At 37.2% G+C, this 18,887-nt stretch overlaps 4 protein-coding genes across 5 annotated transcripts; 1 reads left to right on the top strand and 3 right to left on the bottom strand.

Moving 5' to 3' along the window:
* Window positions 1-1,549: 1,549 nt before the first annotated feature.
* Window positions 1,550-3,326, bottom strand: LOC116844138 (rab-like protein 3). The gene is made up of 5 exons (XM_032815302.1): window positions 3,109-3,326; window positions 2,777-2,986; window positions 2,516-2,664; window positions 2,137-2,250; window positions 1,550-2,051 (listed from the first exon to the last, which is right to left on the bottom strand). Exons 1-5 carry the CDS (start codon window positions 3,152-3,154, stop codon window positions 1,872-1,874), a joined length of 699 nt encoding a protein of 232 aa, XP_032671193.1. The 5' UTR covers window positions 3,155-3,326; the 3' UTR covers window positions 1,550-1,871.
* Window positions 3,327-4,170: 844 nt separating this feature from the next.
* Window positions 4,171-8,516, top strand: LOC116844046 (general transcription factor IIE subunit 1). The gene is made up of 8 exons (XM_032815128.1): window positions 4,171-4,391; window positions 4,655-4,808; window positions 4,893-5,059; window positions 5,148-5,276; window positions 6,148-6,374; window positions 6,579-6,786; window positions 7,254-7,479; window positions 8,232-8,516. Exons 2-8 carry the CDS (start codon window positions 4,682-4,684, stop codon window positions 8,405-8,407), a joined length of 1,260 nt encoding a protein of 419 aa, XP_032671019.1. The 5' UTR covers window positions 4,171-4,391; window positions 4,655-4,681; the 3' UTR covers window positions 8,408-8,516.
* A 151-nt stretch (window positions 8,517-8,667) lies between these two features.
* On the bottom strand, window positions 8,668-12,526 carry LOC116844047 (arrestin homolog). Its single transcript, XM_032815129.1, has 7 exons — window positions 12,357-12,526; window positions 12,145-12,266; window positions 10,736-11,035; window positions 10,304-10,531; window positions 10,055-10,243; window positions 9,632-9,800; window positions 8,668-9,453 (listed from the first exon to the last, which is right to left on the bottom strand). The coding sequence occupies exons 1-7, from the start codon at window positions 12,421-12,423 to the stop codon at window positions 9,308-9,310; spliced, it is 1,221 nt and encodes a 406-aa protein (XP_032671020.1). The 5' UTR covers window positions 12,424-12,526; the 3' UTR covers window positions 8,668-9,307.
* Window positions 12,527-12,895: 369 nt separating this feature from the next.
* Window positions 12,896-18,685, bottom strand: LOC116844048 (akirin-2). Of its 2 annotated transcripts, none has more exons than XM_032815133.1 (5): window positions 18,007-18,685; window positions 15,886-16,079; window positions 15,572-15,734; window positions 15,412-15,468; window positions 12,896-15,265 (listed from the first exon to the last, which is right to left on the bottom strand). In XM_032815133.1, exons 1-4 carry the CDS (start codon window positions 18,176-18,178, stop codon window positions 15,458-15,460), a joined length of 540 nt encoding a protein of 179 aa, XP_032671024.1. In that variant the 5' UTR covers window positions 18,179-18,685; the 3' UTR covers window positions 12,896-15,265; window positions 15,412-15,457. The 2 variants fall into 2 exon arrangements, with proteins under 2 accessions (XP_032671024.1, XP_032671023.1); XM_032815132.1 differs by having other exon boundaries at window positions 17,980-18,680.
* Window positions 18,686-18,887: the final 202 nt, after the last annotated feature.

Here is an 18,887-nt window from a genome sequence, read left to right as displayed (position 1 = left end):
AATATTAGGTGAAGTAAAAAGTTCTGAGCGTTTTCCGCTAGATGTCTTTAGTGAGCCATATCTCACGATGTATACATCGCATCGGGTCATACTATACGGCGATTTAAAGGTGACATTACGCTTCAAAAAAAGTTCTGTGACAGTTTTGTGTTTGGTCAAGCCAGTTGTGTGTTACAGCGTTCCAAAATGGAGGTAAAAAAAGAGAAAATTCGATACATTCTTCAGTACCACTACGACCAAGGTGAAAAGGCGGAGCAGGCGGCCAAAAAAATTTGTGCTGTTTATGGACCCAATACAGTATCGAATGCAACAGCAAAGCGGTGGTTCCAACGATTTCGTTCTGATAATATGGACGTCGAAGATGAGGCACGCTCTGGTAGGCCAATCGTCGAAAATGTCGATAAAATCATGGAAATCGTCGAGTCGGACCGGCATGTGAGCACTTATTCCATTGCCCAGGAACTGAAGATTAGCCAGAAAACCGTTTGGAACCATTTGCATAAGGCTGGTCTCAAGAAGAAGCTCGATGTATGGGTGCCACACGAATTGACGCAAAAGAACCTTTTGGACCGAATTGATGCCTGCGATTCTTTGCTGAAACGTAACGAAATCGACCCATTTTTGAAGCGGATGGTGACTGGTGATGAAAAATGGGTCACATACGAGAACAACAGCCGAAAAAGATCGTGGTCCAATCGCGATGAGCCGGCCCAAACGATCGCCAAGCCCGGATTAACAGCCAAAAAGGTTTTACTGTGTGTTTGGTGGGATTGGAAAGGAATCATCCACTATGAGCTGCTCCCATCGGGCCAAACACTCAATTCGGACCTCTACTGTCAACAACTGACCAGATTGAAGCAGGCGATCGACCAGAAGCGGCCAGAATTGGCCAATAGGAAGAGTGTTGTGTTCCATCAAGACAACGCCAGGCCGCACACATCATTAACGACGCGCCAGAAGCTCCGAGAGCTTGGATGGGAGGTTCTATTGCACCCGCCGTATAGTCCAGACTTGGCACCAAGCGATTATCACCTTTTCAAGCATTTGCAAAATTTTCTTGATGGTACAAAACTGGCCTCAAGAGAGGCTTGTGAAAATGAGCTGGTCAAGTTTTTTACCAATAGGGACGAGGACTTCTTCAATCGCGGAATTATGAAATTGCCTTCAAAATGGACAAAAGTTATCGAACAAAACGGCGCATATTTGATCGAAATCGGATAATCCTAACTATGTTAATTTCATCGTCGAAATAAAGCGAAAAAACGCTCAGAACTTTTTACTTCACCTAATATATATATATATATATATATATATATAAATTTTATATCATAATCTAAACAGAAAAAAATAATATATATTTTCTAAACGATAGCTATATAAATTGAAACATTGACTGAATAGCTCGATGACTTTACCACATCCAAGTTTTATAACAGAATTCGTACCCAATAAAGCGTGATTGAACACAACAGCAATTATTTTCACTTATTGAGTCTGTTTTTGATCTCGGACAAATAAATTATGAATTTGACAAAAAATTTTCGAAAACTTCTTTATATTCGTAATATATTTATAATATATTATTTATAATAAATTTATATAATATATATTTTTTATATACTATGTATAATATTAATTCTTAATTATATATATAAAATTTACTTTTTGTTTTGTTTTTAGCTACTTTGTTCACAGTCATATCTTGAGCACATTCGGCAAAACACTTCCGTAAGAAGATCAGGAATGTGGATAAAGAAATGCATGATCGTTACTTTGTGACTAACTTGCACAGTTCTGTGGTGATGTCACATTGCAAAACCGAATTGTCTTATGTAACAGAATAATACTCCGTCAAGACGTTTATATGTCGCTTAGTCATTATGATAGAACTTTGTGTAAACTGAAGAAGAATACAATGGCGGTCTCCGTTTGTCAAGATTGATTCCTTCTCTAGAGGCATAATAGCGTCTCTCAATGACTCTGTCAAAGAATCTGCTGAGCTTCACGGACGAACTGGAACCAGCTGCTAAAGATCTTATCTGACGGCAGTCCTATTAAAATAAGGATGTGTTACAATGATCGTTCAAATATAGTCATGCAATAAGTATTTTTAGAGACTTTACAGGTAATACTTACCAAAAATATTTCGTCGGCACCACATTCCTCCGCGATGGTTGAAGAACGTCTATGCACATTGGATTTCACTTCTGGAATCAAGTCGAGCTTTGTACCAACCACTAAAATTGGAATCTGGAAACAAACAACTGCATTCAGTAAAAATCAATGCTACTTCGTCAACACTTGAAAGATTCTGCTGAGTGTTTTGAGAATTACAGTTTCTCAGCATTTGTGCTTATTGAATACTACTCTCTAGTATACTGGAAAAGGAAACTTTACACCAGTTGCAAAGCTATTTTTTTCAACTCTAATATTATCCATATATTTATTATATATACAATACTCATATACACAAAATTGTGTAACACTGCAACTTGATAATTTGAAAGATCTTTACATGAGTTGAGCCCACAAACTTCTCAGGATCAAAGTCATCAAATGATCGAGACCTGGAGAAAGTCCCATCTTTGTTTAAAACCTCCTCCAGCCATTTCTGCAAGTTCTGTTGCGACTTACGGTTCGTTAAATCGTGTACCAATATTATACCTGGTGGACAACATATATTTGCAATCATTGTTAGATTCTGTCATAGCTTCAAGTGTAAAATATAAACATAAATGCTTAGTACCATATCTATTTCAATATGATACATACATACCATTTGTAGGATTGTAAAACACGGATCTCGTATTTTTATGGCTTTGACTACCACCAACGTCCCATAGTTCAATAAAATATCGTCTCTGATTAGGAGTTCCTTCTTTATACTCGTGTAACTTGACCTCCACTGAACAACCTACTGTCCAAGAAGGATTGCTGATAGGTTGCTGTTGGCATATCAAATGCGTCAAAGATGTTTTACCAACGCCTGTGTGTAAATAATTCATATCAATAGTTCGATTTTTCAAGCATGTTTATTAATGTGAAAAATATTAATTATACATAACCTAAACATATGTATAGTGCAAGTATTAAAACTTTTATATTTACCAGAATCACCCACTACGATAATTTTGACTTTATCAATCGCTGCCATTAGTAAGCTATTTTAAATTTCATGTGACTTTAGGAATTATACTTGCGGAAATTTTGATGCTTGACTGAAAGGGTTTGTATTTTTCATGGGTAAGATCCGTTTGGGGCTACAAAACGCTTTGGAACATGTGAAATAAGATTGTGATTGGTCTATACGGCGCTTTGAAGTGTTTATAGCGCCAAATAGATCCTGCCTTATAACGGATGGACCCGATTGACCATGGTACAATTGGACATAGATTATAATGAGGGAGCGATGCACTTGGACACGGTGCATTTGGACACAGCCAATCACAGCACCGTGTACTTAGAGACATTTGTAGGGCCCCTTGGAACAACGACTTGTGATTGAACTGTGTCCAATTGCCCCGTGTCCAACTGATATACACCCTTATAATGATTGGTTCGACCTGATAATTCACTAGATAATTCTTTGCATCGGTTGGTTGTGTCCAATTGTGGACATCGTTAAGCATCGTGTGCCACTGGCTTAACTTATTGCACCAGTTCAACAGTGCAGCTGAAAAGAACAGATCACAAAATAGTTTAGAAAGTATAGTTATAAAGGAGAGCGTGCCGAATGACCACTGTACGATTGAACACAACCAACCAATGTAAAGAATTATCTAGTGAATTACCAGGTCGAACCAATCATTACAATTTGTGTTCAATCGTATCGTGGTCAATTGGATCCTACCCTAATGGCTTCTGCACACAAGACGCGGTAATGCTTGCCGCGCGGCGGAAGTTCGCGCAACAGCTAATCAATATATTGCTTTCCGTAATAACCTTCTAGCTCTTACGGAAAAGCAACATATTGATTGGCTGTCGCGTGGACTTCTGCCGCGCGGCAGCCAATCAATATGCTGCTTTCCGTAATAACCTTTTAGCTCTTACAGAAAAACAACATATTGATTGGCTGTCGCACGGACTTCCGCGGACCTCCTGTGTGCAGGAGCCATAACGTACACTACATATAGGATTTCAGCACTGACGGTGAATTCCGGAACGCAACCTTATTTCATATTAGGATACATAACCTCAAACCAACTGCGATAGTAAACAAGCTGCTAACCGCAGAGCGTGCTCTTAATAACTTAAGTTAATAATAAAAATGATTTGTTTCACCTATTCGTGAAATCTTACGCTAATAATTAATATGTATACTCATTTACTACATTTATTACGTTGATATTTGTAATATTTTGATAATACAGTTTATTTGGGATATTTTTAAGGTTAGTATTTTTTGTTCACGTTACCGATATTTTTAATAGATTATTTTTTTTCAATTTTTCAAAGAAACAAGTGCATATAAGTTTAATAGTGGCAATAAAAACGATATAATAACAATAATAATATAATTAGAACGATTTAAATTTTAAAACACAACGTGCGATTATGACTTCGCTTGATTTTGTTAACTTTGCATGATATAATAATAGCATTATTGATAAACTATTATTAATATTACTACCTATTTCAAAACAATATCGGTTAGTAAAAAATTATTACAATCGCGTAAAACATGAGTGCTGAAGAGAGGCTTGTTACTGAGGTTCCTAGTAGCTTAAAACAGCTAGCTCGTCTTGTTGTCCGTGGATTTTACACTATAGAGGATGCATTAATCGTGGATATGTTAGTTAGAAATCCATGTAAGTAATTATGCAATAAATATATTTGTATAAAATTAACTAGAATAATTTCATCTTTTTATGTAAAATGTACATTTTTGATAGGTATGAAAGAAGATGATATTTGTGAATTGTTGAAGTTTGAACGTAAGATGTTGAGAGCTAGAATATCTACATTACGCAATGACAAATTTATTCAAGTGAGATTAAAAATGGAGACAGGATCTGATGGCAAAGCACAGAAAGTTAACTATTATTTTATCAATTACAAAGTAAGTATAGAATAACTGTCATTTTCTTAGATCTGACTGAAAATAAGATAGAAAATAATTAATGCAAACTTATATATCTTGATTTTAGACATTTGTAAATGTTGTGAAATATAAACTGGATTTAATGAGAAAGAGAATGGAAACTGAAGAGAGAGATGCAACTAGCAGGGCTAGTTTTAAATGTACAAATTGCTTAAAAACATTCACTGATCTTGAAGCAAGTATAACAATATAATTGATAAGTGATAAATTGCTTGTATAATCTCTGCAAAAATTAAATTTTACACGCACACACATGTACACACACCATGTACACACACATACACACATATAATACAGTTGAAAAACAACATATTTTTACTTTAATATCACATTTTTATAATTTATTAATTTTTTATTATTTCTGGTTTTTAAACTTTTATCTCTTTTGAAGTATGATTAAACTTTGCATATATTATTTTAAATAACTAAAGTACATGTATATAAAAATTGTGATTTCTGTAATTATTTTGTTTATTATCTTAATTTAATTATTTATCATTAATTTTTACTAATTAATTATTATTTAGTTGTCATTATTATTTAATCATCTTTTCCTTTACTAAAAATAGCAAAATCATGTATTTCAACAACAGTATAATTTAAAATATTCCCAAGTAACAGAATGATATCAAATAATGTATTAATTGTATTGTTGATGTTAAAGACGTCATTAATATGTTGTTAAAACATCATTATATTTGTTGGATTTACACTTCAAAGTGCAATAACTTTTTATCCAAATTCTAATTTCAATGCTAAATTGTTTATGATCACTTTTAGATGCAGTATAGATCAATTTCTAATTCTTTCAAAAATTTTACATTATTTTTGAGATATTATTTTGAGATAATACAACTTCAAGTATTATAATAAAAGAAGAGTAATTAAACATAGGAAGAATGAGTTTTCACTGTTGCTGTATATGTTCATTACAGTTGAAGTGACAATACAGGCAGATTGAAATAATTATATGATATGTTGATATTGTTATGACATTGATCTGAAGCTGATAACTAACATGTTAAACTTTATTAAATCCTATGCAGGCGGATCAGCTTTTTGACATGACAACCGGTGAGTTTAGATGTACGTATTGTCGAGAAGTGGTGGAGGAGGATCAATCTGCTCTACCGAAGAAAGATTCTAGATTGTTACTAGCAAAGTTTAACGAACAATTGGAGCCACTTTACATACTATTAAGGGAAGTAGAAGGAATTAAATTAGCGCCCGAGATACTGGAACCAGAACCTGTTGATATCAACACCATTCGCGGGTATATGTTTTTAAATAATATTCATATTACATAGGATGTCTGACACTAAACGTCCCATGTCTCGCGTACATTAGGTTAAATTGAACAAAAAAAAATTCTTATTTTACAAATGGCTACATTTGATTTTTTAGTTATTATATATTATATATAATTAGCTCCCTTATATATCAATAATTGTTATCTTTTAATAATAATTTCTATTAGTATCGACACGAGAAAACCAGTCATTCTTCGTACACCTGGCGAACACTGGTCAGGTGAAGCTACTAGAACATCAGGCTTTGCGGTGGAGGATACCAGAGTGGATGTCACTATCGGAGACGAATCCCCCGATGATAACGCAGCGAATCATAGAAAGGAGAGACCCATATGGATGATGGAAAGCACAGTTATCAATGCCGATGGTTCTCAGGTAGATTTATATGCTCCATTAGTTTATTTTCTCATCAGTTTATTTTAGTTATTTCGCATGGAAGAGGAATTTGGTTGGATTAACCAAATACCTGGTAAAATAACGGCATAATAATAATGGTAATGTCATTATCATTATAAATTATTTTTTGTTTTCAAGTAACTAAAACTACTTAAAGTTTTAAAGTTTTAAAGTAATAAAAAAAAAACGGTAATTTATATTAAACGTATTTATATTTTTTAAATAACGATAAGGAATATAATCGTTATATTTATCGTTACTTTGTACATGCAGATTACATGAATAATGATAGCGATTATTATCTGAAATATAAACAAATGAATTTCAAAGTATATATCAAAATGATAATTGTTTTTTCAATGGATAATGGGTGATGCTACGAATTTTTTTATAACTTTTTACAACCTGGTTCACCCATGTCTCAATTCCGTGTGACTGTTTCACAGCCTGACGGCGTGAGTACACAGGACAGCATCTTAGACAAAGCTGCAGCTACTGCCACGAATGTAATCACGAACAACAAACAGGGTGATGATATCATGTCGGTGTTGTTAGCTCACGAGAAAAAGAGTGGCCCTAATTCTATGACAGCCATCAAAGCTGCACTTCCTCAGGATTCCAGTGATAGCAGCGATAACGAGGAAATGTCAGAGATGCAGACCGTTGATGCAGGTATGAAAAATGTATCAAGTAGCGTAAATTCCGCTAGTACTAGAGGATTTTAAAATTTAGTATAACTAAGTAATGATTAAACGCAATTGACATGATAATAATGTCACAGAAAATAGAAGATAAAAAATTATGAATATATTTAGAGGACTACGTGTATCCTGGATTATTAATCAATACAAAACTCGGAAAGTGAATATTTAAGATATTTCATGTCTTATACTAATATTCGACTTATATTAAAGTGTTAGAATAAAATGAAAAATATCTCAGGAAGAGAGAGTATTCACTTTTCGATGGTTTTATCTCGAAATTTTATATACATGGTATCTGTGATCGGAATAGATTTGTGTTATATAGAAAAACCATATGATTCCATTTAAATTAAAGTTAATCTTGACAGATCTTTTCAAGTTCACTTCTAAATTAAATGAATATTATTACCATCTTCTTCCGTCCTTGAAACTATACAACTTTTGTTTGACACATTTCGTTTTATAATATTCTGTTTTCAAGATATTTCAAGTATATTATTAAAATGGGACACTCTGTATATAAATACATTTACGAGATCTAAGTTTTTTTAAAAATAATAGTAAAAACTGATTATTTTTCATATTTATGAGCAAGATCGTGGAGAAAATTAATAATCAATGAGCCAGATTTAAACTTTAATTAGCACGGCCTTTTCCATGTTGTCAATCGCTATTATTTTATAGTTAATACTTCATAAAATTACGACTAATTATTTGCAGGCGAGGTGGAGATGATGGAATCGGAAGACGATGAGCTCGTGCCGACTGTCAGTGTCGCGGGCAAGACCGTTGCGATTACCGACGTCAATGATACTTTAATTGCACAAATGACGCCCATGGAGAAGGAGGCTTACATCCAGACGTATCAGGAATATTACTCGCACATCTATGACTAAGGGCGTGAGGAACAGTATGCGTCGTCGTATGCATAAGACTGATCGATTTGAAACCTTTGCTCCTTGTAATATTTTGTATAGTTATATGAAATATATCTAATTTTCGGAATGTTTACATGTTATCACGAGTAACGTGGCGATGAAGAGATAATTTATCGTTTCGTGCATCATTCTCGTGTTAAAAATCACAGTGTGGCGCATTTATCTTCCTCGCTACGTTCACGTCGAAAAGATCAATGTTCGTGAAGAAATAAGGTGCATTTTCACAGTTTCATACATATATATATTTTCTTTCTAACGCAATCGCAACTGAACAGTACCATGAATTAACAGTTCTTTAATAATAAATAAACGATCAGAACGAGAGTCTCGTAAACATAAATTAATTTAAAAGAAATACATATATGTCACTTCTGGTGAGACGGGAAATTTTTGAAACTCAACCAAATGCGAATTAAGCTTATTTGATATCATCTGCTTTTTCTTTCTCATTTTTTTAGTTCGCCTTGCAATCAATTTCCGTTCGACCACCACCATCGCACGGAAATTTCAAGACGACTTTTTAAATGTTTAGTTGTATTTTCGCTTTTTTTGTATTTTTCTTGTATTGTTGCTTTCTCATTAATAGTTTCATAATATAATGTAACTAATCTTGTTACCATTTTTATCATCTACGTTCTTTTTAATATAGCTCGTTCATTAAGAACCACGTCAAAAGAATCCTGAATACATATTTCACCGTTATAGTCCGATATCCTTTTTGATCTCAACATCACCATTCGAATGGAGATAAGATGTAATTTTGAATGTGCGCGAGGAATAATCCGTTACAAGTTCCGCGCGAAAAGTTCAGGATTCTTTTGATTAGTGATCGATCGTTCGCTAGGAAGCTCTAGCGGTTTACTCTGGTTCGTTCAAGCGCAAACGAGCGAAATCTTCGAATACGATATTGTCGTCGTCATCGTTCGCGTAGCAAGAGTTCTCGTATCGCGCTCTCTCCATGCTCTTGGTCTTCTTCAGCATGGCCCTCTCTTTCTCGATGGCACCTACACAAAGTGAAGAGGTTTACGCAAATCTAAATTGCAAATGAAAGAAAAGAAGATGTTTTGCCCAATATGATAAAAATTAATGATAATAATACAGAGTAATGTGCAGCCAACATGTTCCCACGTTCACGTATGCATACTAGTGATATAGACGCGTCAAACAATATCTTAGACATACCAGGAGCTGGATGCATCAGTTTGAACGGAACATCGGTGGTCAGTTCGCCACCGAGAGTACCGCAGTTTAATTTCACTCGGACGGAGTAGGAGATCACGATACCCAAGTTCTCAGCTGGACACTTGCCCTCAGCGACCAGAGTGGAGGATGCCAGATTTACATCGTCATCCTGCAAGGGAAACGAGAAAATGAAATCTAAAGATCGATCGTTGTGTGAACAATGAGCTGAAGATGACTTTCTACATGTTGATGGGTTTATTGTAATGTTACAACGGTCTAAATTTCGTTGTAGTAGCGTAATCTGTTATAGCGATCTGAATATACATATTTAATTGAATGCTATATGATATTGTTTTCTTATTTCAGCACCACGATTTTGTCGGAATGACGTAAAGAATTATGTTGTGCTGTTGTATCGCGTACTTTGAGATGTCCGTCGAGAGCGATGCCGCGCCGATCCTTGTTGCTGCTGGCCAACGGCACAAGATAAAACTGCTTCGTAAAGGACGCGCCAGGTGTGATCGGGCAACCCTCGCGGGTCTCCAAGCTAGCCACGTGCCGTGAAAATTGGGCATTCACCATAGTTACCTCGCAGTGTTGCACCACATACATCTGTACAGAAGGAACGACCACAAGTATGAAGGTAAAAATTTACCTAATTTAACTGCGTACCTTGATGTTCTTCACCGCCTTGCGCGAGTTGTTCGTCACTATGACATTCGCTGCCACTTTCTCGCCGTGATAGTAGATCTCGCGGTCCAACGTGACTTCCAGATTCAGTTTGCCTTGGGAGAAGGTGAATCCCTTGGAAATCAAAGAGCTGGGAAGCCTACGGCCTCGCGTCGGCGGGGCGAACTGTAGCTTCTTGATGGCCAGCGCTAAAGAGGATCTTTTGTGTCCCTGATAAAAGAGAAAGACAAAATTTTCAATTTTAATTAAATTTTAATTTTCGAATTTTATAAATTAATTTTTTTATATAAAATTATATAATTACATTTCTCAATTTTAATTTAATTGCAATTGAAATATTAATGTGTATACTTATGTAAGATAATACTGAAATATATATTTGTTAATCGAGTATCCCTTCCTCTGTTTCAATACCTTGTCCTCCTCATTGTCTCCAACGAACACTTTCACGGTGTACTCGACTCCCAAGGGTTTTCCCTGATCATCATCACCGGGTTGCAGGGTGACCGAACAAGGAGCATTCTGCGGGAAGTGAAAGGTAAAAGGGTATGCGTTCGCACCCAGACGCTTCAGCAAGCGATCCTGAATTGACGTTGTCTCTTGTTTCTCCTTCTTCAATGGTATAATCTGATCGCGGCACAGCACGAGCTCCTTGCTGAACTTAACTCCCATAACTTCATCCTCCTCGCGGCCATAGCGGTAAGTTGTCGAAACCTGAATGCAGTGCAACGTTACGATGCCATTTGTCGCAAGTAATAAGTGCTGAACACTTCTTAGGGACACTTCGAGATGTGATAGAAAAAGAATCCTCCCTGACAATATAATGTCTAAAATCGAGACATAAGACGTTTTAAAAATAATCTTTAAAACACCTTAAAGACATTTATACGTAAATCGCCTGAAAGACACCTTAAAAATGATCTTTAAGACGTCTTATGTCCCGATTTTAGACATTATGTTGTCTGAGCTGTTTAAGATGGATACGAAACCGATAACATTACATAAAGTTTAACTAAAAAATTTCACTTTAAATCAGTGTGAATCAGTAAGATGATTGATTTACATTGAAATTTAGATTAAATCAATGTAATTTTATAGTTTTGTATCCATCATTTTAAGCAAAGAAATGGTCTCAATAAACAAGGAACGTTAAATTAACGTCTTCGGATGTTGATTGCATGCGTATTTTATGAGAATGTTCTTACTTAATATATAATATCTTAAAAAAATAATATATTCGAATAATATGATTTTTTAAAATATTGTAAAAATGTTTTAGTCACCGGAATATGAAGATAATAAATGAAAGTGCTATAAGCCTTTGTAAGGTATGAAAAATATAGATAAAGACTACACTTTTATTTTGAAAATTCGAATTTTTTTTTAGTTTTTCTAATTACAATATATCCAATTTCTTAATTACTATTTGCTATATATAGTATATTAATATACAAAATATCTTAATCTAACCATCACCTAAGATCAAAATATCTTCTGGAAAATATAAGTTAAATATTTTACTCATCTTAAAGGCTAAATGCTTCTCTTCAACTTTATATTAACATTTTCTTATTTCTGTAATTTTTTCATAAATTATATCATTTTACCAACTTTCCAAAATTACCAAACAATTTACCGCTATTTATTGAGCAAGTTACCGTCAAATCAAGTCATTTTCATCTCTATTTAGAAATATGAAAATTGAAGCGCAAGGTTTTTCGTAAAAAAGAGAATGTTACACACTATATTGAATATCGTTTTGATTATATTTTCTCAACTTATTTCCAGCTCACTGGGGATGCTTCGTTGGAAGCTTTACCCACCTGACCGAAGACCTTGCGACCCTGAAGATAGTCATTCTCCACTACGATCACACCATCGATGGCATCGGTGTGGTCCAGATGGTCGATGAAGTCTCTCTTGCCCAGGTAGACCGTAACTTTGCCTAAATAATGTGTGATATGAACGTGACATCACCGGGAATATGATTCGAGGGGGTAAGACAAGAAGTATCGGGACCGTCGAGTCAACTCACCATTGGGAGTGGTCTTCTTGAATACCTTAACGGCTACAACGTAGGCCGAGAACAGTAGTGGGAACATCTGGCGCTGTGGATATGGTGGTTTTTTATCTGTTTCTTAAACGAACGAGCGATTTAGCAGAAATTTGTTTCCCGCCCAGAAGTGACACGTCCTCAGCGTGGCACCGTATCTTTATATAGTCTCGTCGCGGGGCTTCCTCACCTCGAAGCCGTATCGTTCTAATGGAATTAGACACCGTTATAGAATTGATTTTAAGAGGATTGCGCGCGTGAGTTATGACGCGAAGAATCGTCGCGTGTCGCTCTTGGTAGCTGCGCTCAGTGAATCACGAACACTCGATGATGTCGGCTATAATACTCGAAGGTACTTTTCTTCCTCGCAAAACGGTGGTACTCCCATGCAAAAGCTGCATGGTAACTGCAAAGTAAGTCATCTGCAACGATCGCGCAACATGCAAACGTTCATACGTAAAAAGAAGAAATAAGATGGTGATGCGCTTTCTCATTTGAACGAGACGAATAAATGGATTCACTTCAGTCTTAAGCTTATCTTTATTTCGATAGTAGGTGTTTATACAATGTAAAATACGGAGGTATTTATTAGTCGAAATAAAATCCCCTGAATTTTCAAGCGGTCGCTTTTAGGTATTTTATATAATCACTCGTCAATAATAAAACATTTATCGAGCTTTAAGTATTACTCTCTCTCAGCGTCAACAATCGAACCTGCTTATATTTCTTTGTATTTCTTGTTCCGTTTTCACATTCATTTAGTCGACAGACACTCGATGTAACATGTGTATACATATATATATATATCTTTTTTTTCTATTTATATTGCTGTGTATTATACGTATGTACGTGTGAACACCATCGGTACGATGCTCGCAAAAATATTATGGTAACTGAGACTTTTCCTCCTTCTTTTGCGTAATATGAAAAAGGCAGTATATAGTACTTCGAATGCCCCTCGAATTCGTACGAGAATACATACATCGTTTGTTCGATCATGACGATCGGCATAGTCGATCGCAGATCACTTCGGGCTTGAAAGCTAACAAGAACTCTCAGCGGAACTCTTGGCGCTTCTTTCTTTTGTATTTTCGGCAAAACAAATATCCTAACGCTAGAATGTGAAAATGTACAAGTCATCAAGATCATAATCTCACTCTCAGTCGCACTGTCGCGAATCGCATCTTCTTCAAGTAAAAAAAGAAAACGAAAAGGAAAAAGAACATGTATCGCACGGATGACGCATTACAACATAGAATACATTACGAACTAGGAAAAAAAAAGAGATTTTTGCGACGACAATAACAGAGTAAATGATAACAGTAATCGTGATAAACGTATCTAGTAACAGGCACAGTTAAACAGTACAAATTATAGTTGTATTCGTTATTCAACGTTTTTTTTTTCATTACGCTACAAAGAAATTCGTTGCTACCAGGGAACAGAAATGCTGACGAGATTTTATGAAATCTTTATTCCAAATACTTATGCGTTTCACAATGCTTTCATACAATGCCTACTATAGCCTACTTATTATCTCGACGCTTTTATACGGCTCGTTCGACGCGTTTATACCTTAAATGAGATCCTTTTTTTTTCTTTTCCATTACAAAGAATTTCCAGCGATTTGCAAAACAGAAAATCACTTGTAAATGGTGACAAATAGCAATTTTACAATTAATCGTACATTTGCGTGGATTCATGAAGGTATATATCGCGATTATTGCTAAAACAAAAAAATTTCTTCGACACAACTCGAAATGAATTCGTTGCCACGCAAACCCAGTCGAAACGAATTCATCGGCCGTTTATTAACAAGTTACGCTACATGTTACGCTAAATATGTATCATAACTTTCGTATTACATCTTACAAATAATCCATAAAACAAGAGCGATCCGATCAGCTAATTTTGTATAATCTTAAATCGAATCTTAAACATGTTTGTCTCGCTCTTCGTCGAGCCAGTTAGACTTCGAGAAAGGCAATCTCTCTCTTCTCAATCGTGCACGTACGTTTATCTTCTCTTGCTCGAAATATCGTCACGAGTGCGTCACATGCTGTGTCACGCGCGCTCCATATGTTGAAAGCACTGGTTGTTGCCGTGCATATTTGAGCAATATATCTAAATTGTCGCAGCAACCGAAGCAGCTACTTTAATTAGCGTCCGAAACACACAATGCCCCAATCATCGAAATATGCACGAGGTGTCTCGAACTTCGTTTTCACGACTGTCCCGAAAAGCGAGCTAAGAGAAAAATACAGACGTTCGTGACACAAGTTGGGAAGATATATATCTCTCTTGCACTCTCCGCTTTCACCGAAGGATCTCGGACCTTCGTGAAGCACCAAGTGTGCACGAAATGTGTTTCGCGATTGACGAATTAAGATTTTGAATGTGCAACGTTAATGTGCACCCACATTTTTCACGCCAACATTGTCTTCTCTCGTACTATAGTCTTGCACTGTATACACGTGTCATACTTTTCAACCGAAATAATAATATTTGTACATAAGTAGAATTCCTAGTACAGTTCCCTGATACCAGCGCACTTCTAATGTCGAACAGTACAAATAGTTGTGTTAGTCTCGAAGGTATACATTAGGTAGATTCTCGTAGTTATGTTTGCAGTTCGCCGCGACACACGCAAATCGTACACTCATACAACACACACATACAGAGCACACGCAAACAAACTTTTTCTCTCTCTTTCTCTCTCTTCTCTACGAACTTACGTCGCTAGTCGCCATTTTTAGTTCTTTTTCATTTCTTTTTACAGGACACTTGGCTGAAACAATTTTTATCATTTTTAGAGGTGATTTCCGAAACGAGGCTGTGCTGCAAACTCTGGCAGCAAACGTCAAGCGAAATTTGTTTCACACAGTATAAATCTAAAACATGACAAAATATTGCAATGCTTATCGAAAAAAAGAAAAGAGAGATTCGGAGAGAATCTCTCTGGTAGTATCTCGTTACTCCGAGATTTCATATTTTCATTAAAAAGTAAGGAAATTTGTGTTTATAAGCCGGCACTTACCTAATATTCCTCACAGAAGTATCTTCTTATAAATAAGAATCCTTTCTTATGATAGATCTGAGAATAAAAGAAATTGCGAGGTGACAATAAGAACGAGAGAGCTAGAAGTAGAAGTGTTACTCTAAATTTATATATATTTTTAGGAAATAAATGTACTTACAACTCGGTGCAGCTGCAGACTCGAATTTCTTTTGTATTTGATCGTATGTGAATTTAACAAACGCGTCGTACTGCTCGGAAAGCTTTAGATGTAAGATCTTATCGTATTCTTCTCGAATTTGCGTTTCTTGCTCTTTGAGCATTCGTTCACAGATCAAGCCAACCTGTAAAATCAACCTATAAGCCAATCTGCAAGACCAATGTTCATTTCTCGTAAACATAAACCCATTTTTTGTCGAAAGTAATGTCAAAAAAGTAACAAATAAGATGTTATCATATTTCTCTCCTGGAAGATGCAACCGACTTATACTCTACCTGTCTAAATGTGAAGAGGGGTTTTTCAAATTTTTCCTTGCCACTAGAATTATGACTAAAAGGAGTTGTAGAAGAGGCAGCTGAAGGAGCCTCTGTGTCAGATGAATCACCGCTGCTTGTCTGTGAGTGATATTGCAACTGCTTACGCCGTTGCATTCTGCGGATTTCTTCTCTGATGTTGGCAGCCATCTTTTCTGCATAAACAGATACAATAATATTATTTAAAAGAATACATATATATTTCAAAATATATATCTCATGTGTACAATATTGAAATAATGTATATACAAAAACCAATAATTTTTAAAAAAACTTCAAGTTTTGTTCCCTTACTTTATACATGCAATAAAGTCTTGTAACAATGAAAGATGGATAAAATAACAATGATAAGAATGATACAAAGTAAAAAAATCATTAAATAAGTTAATCATAAAATATTTTAATTTTTCATCACTCACTTTGTGGAAATTTACATACTTGTGGTAACCTATAAATATATGAATAAGTTGATTTCTTTTTGAGTAAAATATCTTAGTCATTATATTTTCTCCCTTTTTTTGTCTCTCAAGCACAGATACTATCATAATAAGATACTAAATAAATTTAATTAAAGTATAATTATGTATGTATCATACAAATATACTTATAAGTATGCTCATAATTATATGAGAAAATATATGGTGTGATACATCTAAAATTTGCTTTTTCTACCTTGACATATTTAGATAAATAAAATGTTTGTTCATTTTTTTTTGTCAGTAGTATAATAAAACCAACGAAAGAAATTTCAACGCTTTTTGAACAAGATGACAGTTCCTAATCGTCTGTTTGTACCTTGAATGCGAAAAATTAAAGGCCATTTCCGGTGCGTGTAATAACCATAGATATATATGATAGACTCAGCATATACGAGTCTTCGCAGAACAGAGAGAGAAAAAGAGACAGAGAGAGGCAAAACACCGGGGGGAAGTTTTCGTTCCTTATCTGCGCAGGTCGTATGCGCAATCGTCCGTTGACAGCCATTGGCGCAGATTTACGAGAATAAGAAATGCGCATAAGCGCACATATCTACAGGCGATACATTATATTGATAAATGCGTTATGCTAAACGTGCGTTAGAATTTACATACATGTCGCAAATAGCGACTTAGTTCGCCATGCTTTACTTACATGCGAAAATACTCCTTCACCGGCTGTTTTCCGATAACCGCATGCATCACACATCTTTGTATTATTTTTAAGCACTTCACACGTTGCGGATATTGCGAGCGTTTGTCTAAAAGATCTGATAGACAATAATTATAGCACACGTTCCACTTTTCTGATTTCAATGTCCACGACATGCACTCAGATCAACAATAGTCGGCCATTGTTGTCAAGAGTGCGCGCGCAGCAAAGAACAGACATTCCCCGATGTGTGTTTTGCCTCTCACTCGGTTCTGCCAAACTGTTATTTCGTACGAAAGTACAAGGTATGTTGAGTCTATCGTATGTGTTTGTGGTAATAATTACGAAAATAAAAAAAAAAAAGAAATGAATAAGATGTCATGTCTAATCATGCAGCGATACCCAAATGCCCTGTCACTGTGCATGACAGTCTCGCCACGTGCTGAAAAGTAGGAAATCCGCGGCGTTATATGCATTACCCGATGTTGCGCATCCTCGACGACGTAGGCAGCGCGCTTCCGTTTGCATACGATAAATAAGAAGGGAAAGAGAAGACGAAAGAGAGTCCGAATTCTCCAGGGAGGAATGTCCGTTACCACATTACCATATGATTTACGCGTGCCCCTCCCCCTCCCTTGGGGTCGCCTGAATACGGGTTTTAAATCGCTGGATCTTAAACCGCCCCTTCTAGACGTCTCTCCATTTCTCTCTCTCCTTCACCACCTTTATCGTGCTCTCCATCTCGCTCTAAGTAAGAAAAGGTGTGCGTGTGCGCAGAGGAAGGGGGGAAGCAGAGAGAAGAGCGAGAGAAAGAAAGCGAGAGAAACAGAAAGAGAGAGAGAGCCAGAAAGATACTGGCAGACAGAGAGGAATGACGAGGAGCGATAGAGAACGAGAGAGAAAATGGCCGTGGCCTGCGGTAATTACCAGGCGTCAATTTGTTGGCTATCTCACCGAACGCAGAGTCCTGCGGCAGCGAACCACCACGGGACGACGACGAGGCGACGACGGCGGAGCCGCCGGGCGATACCGCGCACATCGGCACGCATCTTCGTCGCTTGCTCGGCCGGCCGTGGCTGTGCACCGGGTCGAACTCCAAGGACCTCTTGAGTGTAGCGCACGCCATGGCGTTGGTGGCGTTAGTGGTGTGGCACTCTTAAGCCCACCGTGTCCCGTGTACGACTGATACTCGACAGTCAGTCGCACGGGCCGTGGCCCGGGGGCGGACGGGGCGCGGGGGTGGAAAGAGAAGGACCGACGGTCGTAGGAGAGAGCGATGGAGACGATGGTTCCGAGTCAGGGGGGAAACACGGGGGAGCGGCGCCTGAGCGAGAGAACGTACGATGACGGCGTGCGACACGCGTGCGAGCCACGCGACAGGATTGCCGGCAAGGGCGACGTTCACGGGCGTACCCCGCTGATAACGATCCGGACGGACTATGATCGAGAGTACGCGCAACTAACGCGCGCTGCCACCGCAAAACAAACACTGCGCTCAGCCAATATGGCCGTTCACTATTCGAAGCGAGCTCTCCTCTCTCTCCGCGGTCAGGCCAACGCATCGCCGCCCGCTCCCTCTTTCTCTCGCTCTTTCCGCCGCTGTTCAGTCGCGAACGCCACTCCGACCACCTGACATTCGTGCGCGCCGGACGTCGGCGGCGGCGGCGGCGGCGATGTGGCTCTTCCGTTGGCTGCATTGGGCGGCTCTGCATTGACGCCGACAACTCGGCACCCAATAGGAGAAAACGCTGCCTGGCGACTTTTCGCTTTCCAAAAATCGTGCTCTCTCATTGGATGAGCCTAATATCGCGCATCGACGTTACTACGGGTTTCGT

Source organism: Odontomachus brunneus, unplaced genomic scaffold (genome assembly GCF_010583005.1).
Source record: "Odontomachus brunneus isolate Ranch 3 - 2012 unplaced genomic scaffold, Obru_v1 Obru_scaffold_039, whole genome shotgun sequence".
Classification (NCBI taxonomy): domain Eukaryota; kingdom Metazoa; phylum Arthropoda; class Insecta; order Hymenoptera; family Formicidae; genus Odontomachus; species Odontomachus brunneus.
This window is presented reverse-complemented; position numbering and strand designations above follow the sequence as displayed.